At 47.5% G+C, this 2,500-nt stretch overlaps 1 protein-coding gene across 2 annotated transcripts in view; it reads right to left on the reverse strand.

The window, feature by feature from the left end:
- Positions 1-2,500, reverse strand: part of txk (TXK tyrosine kinase) — a 9,139-nt gene that overhangs the window by 2,085 nt on the left and 4,554 nt on the right. For both annotated transcript variants that reach the window (XM_080486160.1, XM_080486159.1), the window contains exons 11-13: positions 2,443-2,500; positions 1,797-2,013; positions 482-546 (exon numbers count right to left, since the gene is read on the reverse strand). The exon at positions 2,443-2,500 is cut by the window's right edge and continues 114 nt beyond it. In XM_080486160.1, coding sequence (XP_080342286.1) covers positions 482-546; positions 1,797-2,013; positions 2,443-2,500 — 340 coding nt within the window. The remainder of the gene's footprint in view (positions 1-481; positions 547-1,796; positions 2,014-2,442) is intronic.

Below are 2,500 nucleotides of genomic sequence, written 5' to 3' on the forward strand. Positions count from 1 at the left end.
TTAAAGTCGTACAGCGTAGCTAGCGGCTAACTTATTAAAGTCGTACAGCGTAGCTAACGGCTAACTTAATAAAGTCGTACAGCATAGCTAGCGACTAATTTATTAAAGCTATACAGCGTAGCTAGCGGCTAACTTATTAAAGTCGTACAGCGTAGCTAACGGCTAACTTATTAAAGTCATACAGCGTAGCTAGCGGCTAACTTATTAAAGTCATACAGCGTAGCTAGCGGCTAACTTATTAAAGTCATACAGCGTAGCTAGCGGCTAACTTATTAAAGTCATACAGCGTAGCTAGCGGCTAACTTATTAAAGCTATACAGCGTAGCTAGCGGCTAACTTATAAAAGTCGTACAGCGTAGCTAGCGGCTAACTTATTAAAGCTATACAGCGTAGCTAGCGGCTAACTTATTAAAGTCGTACAGCGTAGCTAGCGGCTAACTTACTAAAGTCGTACAGTGAAGATATGAAGTAGCAGTTTTACCGCGTCAAACCGAAGTCGCTGACTTTCACCACGTTGTTCTCGTTGACCAGACAGTTCCTCGCCGCCTGGAGACGAAAAAAGAACAAACATCGAGCGTCCGGGCAGTTAGCGACATGCTAACATAGTTTGTACTTAAGTTGATTGTGAATTACGTTTAACGTTCTGTAACGGCGATTCAGTAACGACGTGCAAAGTCACACGACGTCGTCCTGAAGCTCGTCAAACCGCTCAGGCCACGTTTACACCGCGAGTGGCGACTCGCTTGTTTTCAAAAAGTTTCACATTTACATGGTGAGTGGCGACTCGTTTTTTTTCCGAAAAGTTTCACGTTTACACCGCGAGTGGCGACTCGCTTGTTTTCAAAAAGTTTCACGTTTACACCGCGAGTGACGACTCGTTTGTTTTCATAAAGTTTCACGTTTACACAGCGAGTGACGACTCATTTGTTTTCAAAAAGTTTCACGTTTACACCGCGAGTGACGACTCATTTGTTTTCAAAAAGTTTCACGTTTACACCGCGAGTGGCGACTCGCTTGTTTCCAAAAACTTTCACGTTTACACCGCGAGTGACGACTCGTTTATTTCCAAAAAGTTTCACGTTTACACCGCGAGTGACGACTCGTTTGTTTCCAAAAAGTTTCACGTTTACACCGCGAGTGACGACTCGTTTGTTTCCAAAAAGTTTCACGTTTACACCGCGAGTGGCGACTCGCTTGTTTTCAAAAACTTTCACGTTTACACCGCGAGTGACGACTCGTTTGTTTTCAAAAAGTTTCACGTTTACACCGCGAGTGACGACTCGCTTGTTTCCAAAAAGTTTCACGTTTACACGACAACGTTTCAAGTGAAAAAGGCTTTTTTTCAGTTTTGTTTCGGTCGTTTCGGCGAGTTTGAGTCAGAAAGAAACGTTTACAAAACGATTCAAGTGAGACGGCACCATTTCTGCGTTACGGTTTTGGAAAAGGTTCGCATTCACACGGCAACATTGTGAAATCAATGCTGGTTTCCATGGAAACGGCGAAAAACGTCCCCATGCAGACTGAGCTCGAGCGTTTCCACGAAGTTCGTCTGTTTGAACAAAGTGACGTTTTCTTTTCTCAAAAGTTTTGCGCTAACGTGACGACGCCTCAAGTGAAATGTGTCATTGTTACGTTTTCGTGTCAGAAAAAAGTTCAGCGTTCACACGCGAAAACTCAAAGTTCGTCCGTCTCCACGGCGACGGAGCCGGCGCGAAAAACACGACGGTCGCCGGGAATTTGACGAACTCTTGGCGGTCTGGGTGACCTTCGTAGAGGCGTTAGCGGCGGCGGCTCACCAGGTCGCGGTGCAGGAAGTTGCGTGCCTCCAGGTACTCCATCCCCTCGCAGACGTCCTGGCAGGTGGACAGAAGCCACGCCCCCTCTAGCGCCCGCCCCCTCTGCCGCAGGATGTTCAGCAGGCAGCCGTTCTCCATGAACTCGGCCACGATCAGCAGGGGGCGCTGCCGCAGGCAGACGCCGTACAGCTGCACCAGCTTCGGGTGGCAAAGCCTCCTGGGAAAAAAGACAGGTCGTAGCGATGCTAATGCTAACAGCGTCTTCGTTGAGCTGGATAACTGATTTCGACAAACGTCTCAAACGTTCCCGCTCAAGCTTCAGTAAAAGTACGTGAGGTACTTCCGTTACATTGAGGTACTTCCGTTACATTGAGGTACTTGACCGTAAAAAGAAAATCTCTTTATTCCACCAAAAACGGATCAAACCGTTAAAATGGTGTCGCGATTTGAATGTCCCATATGCAATATGCTAAATGCTAAATGCTATAGCGCTTCAGGGGCTCACACACTAGCGATGCTACATGCTAAAGAGCGGTTCAGTTCGGTTCAGTTCGGTTCAGTTTGGTTCTGTTCGGTTCGGTTTTGTTTGGTTTTGTTTGTTTCGGGTCGGGTCGGGTCGGACCTCCCGCCTTGCCGCGGCGCTCACATCATGACTCTGGCCTCCTCGATGAAGTCCTCCTCCAACATGGCGCCCTCCCTGATGG

This window comes from Lipophrys pholis, assembly GCF_963383615.2.
Source record: "Lipophrys pholis genome assembly, chromosome: 18".
NCBI lineage: Eukaryota > Metazoa > Chordata > Actinopteri > Blenniiformes > Blenniidae > Lipophrys > Lipophrys pholis.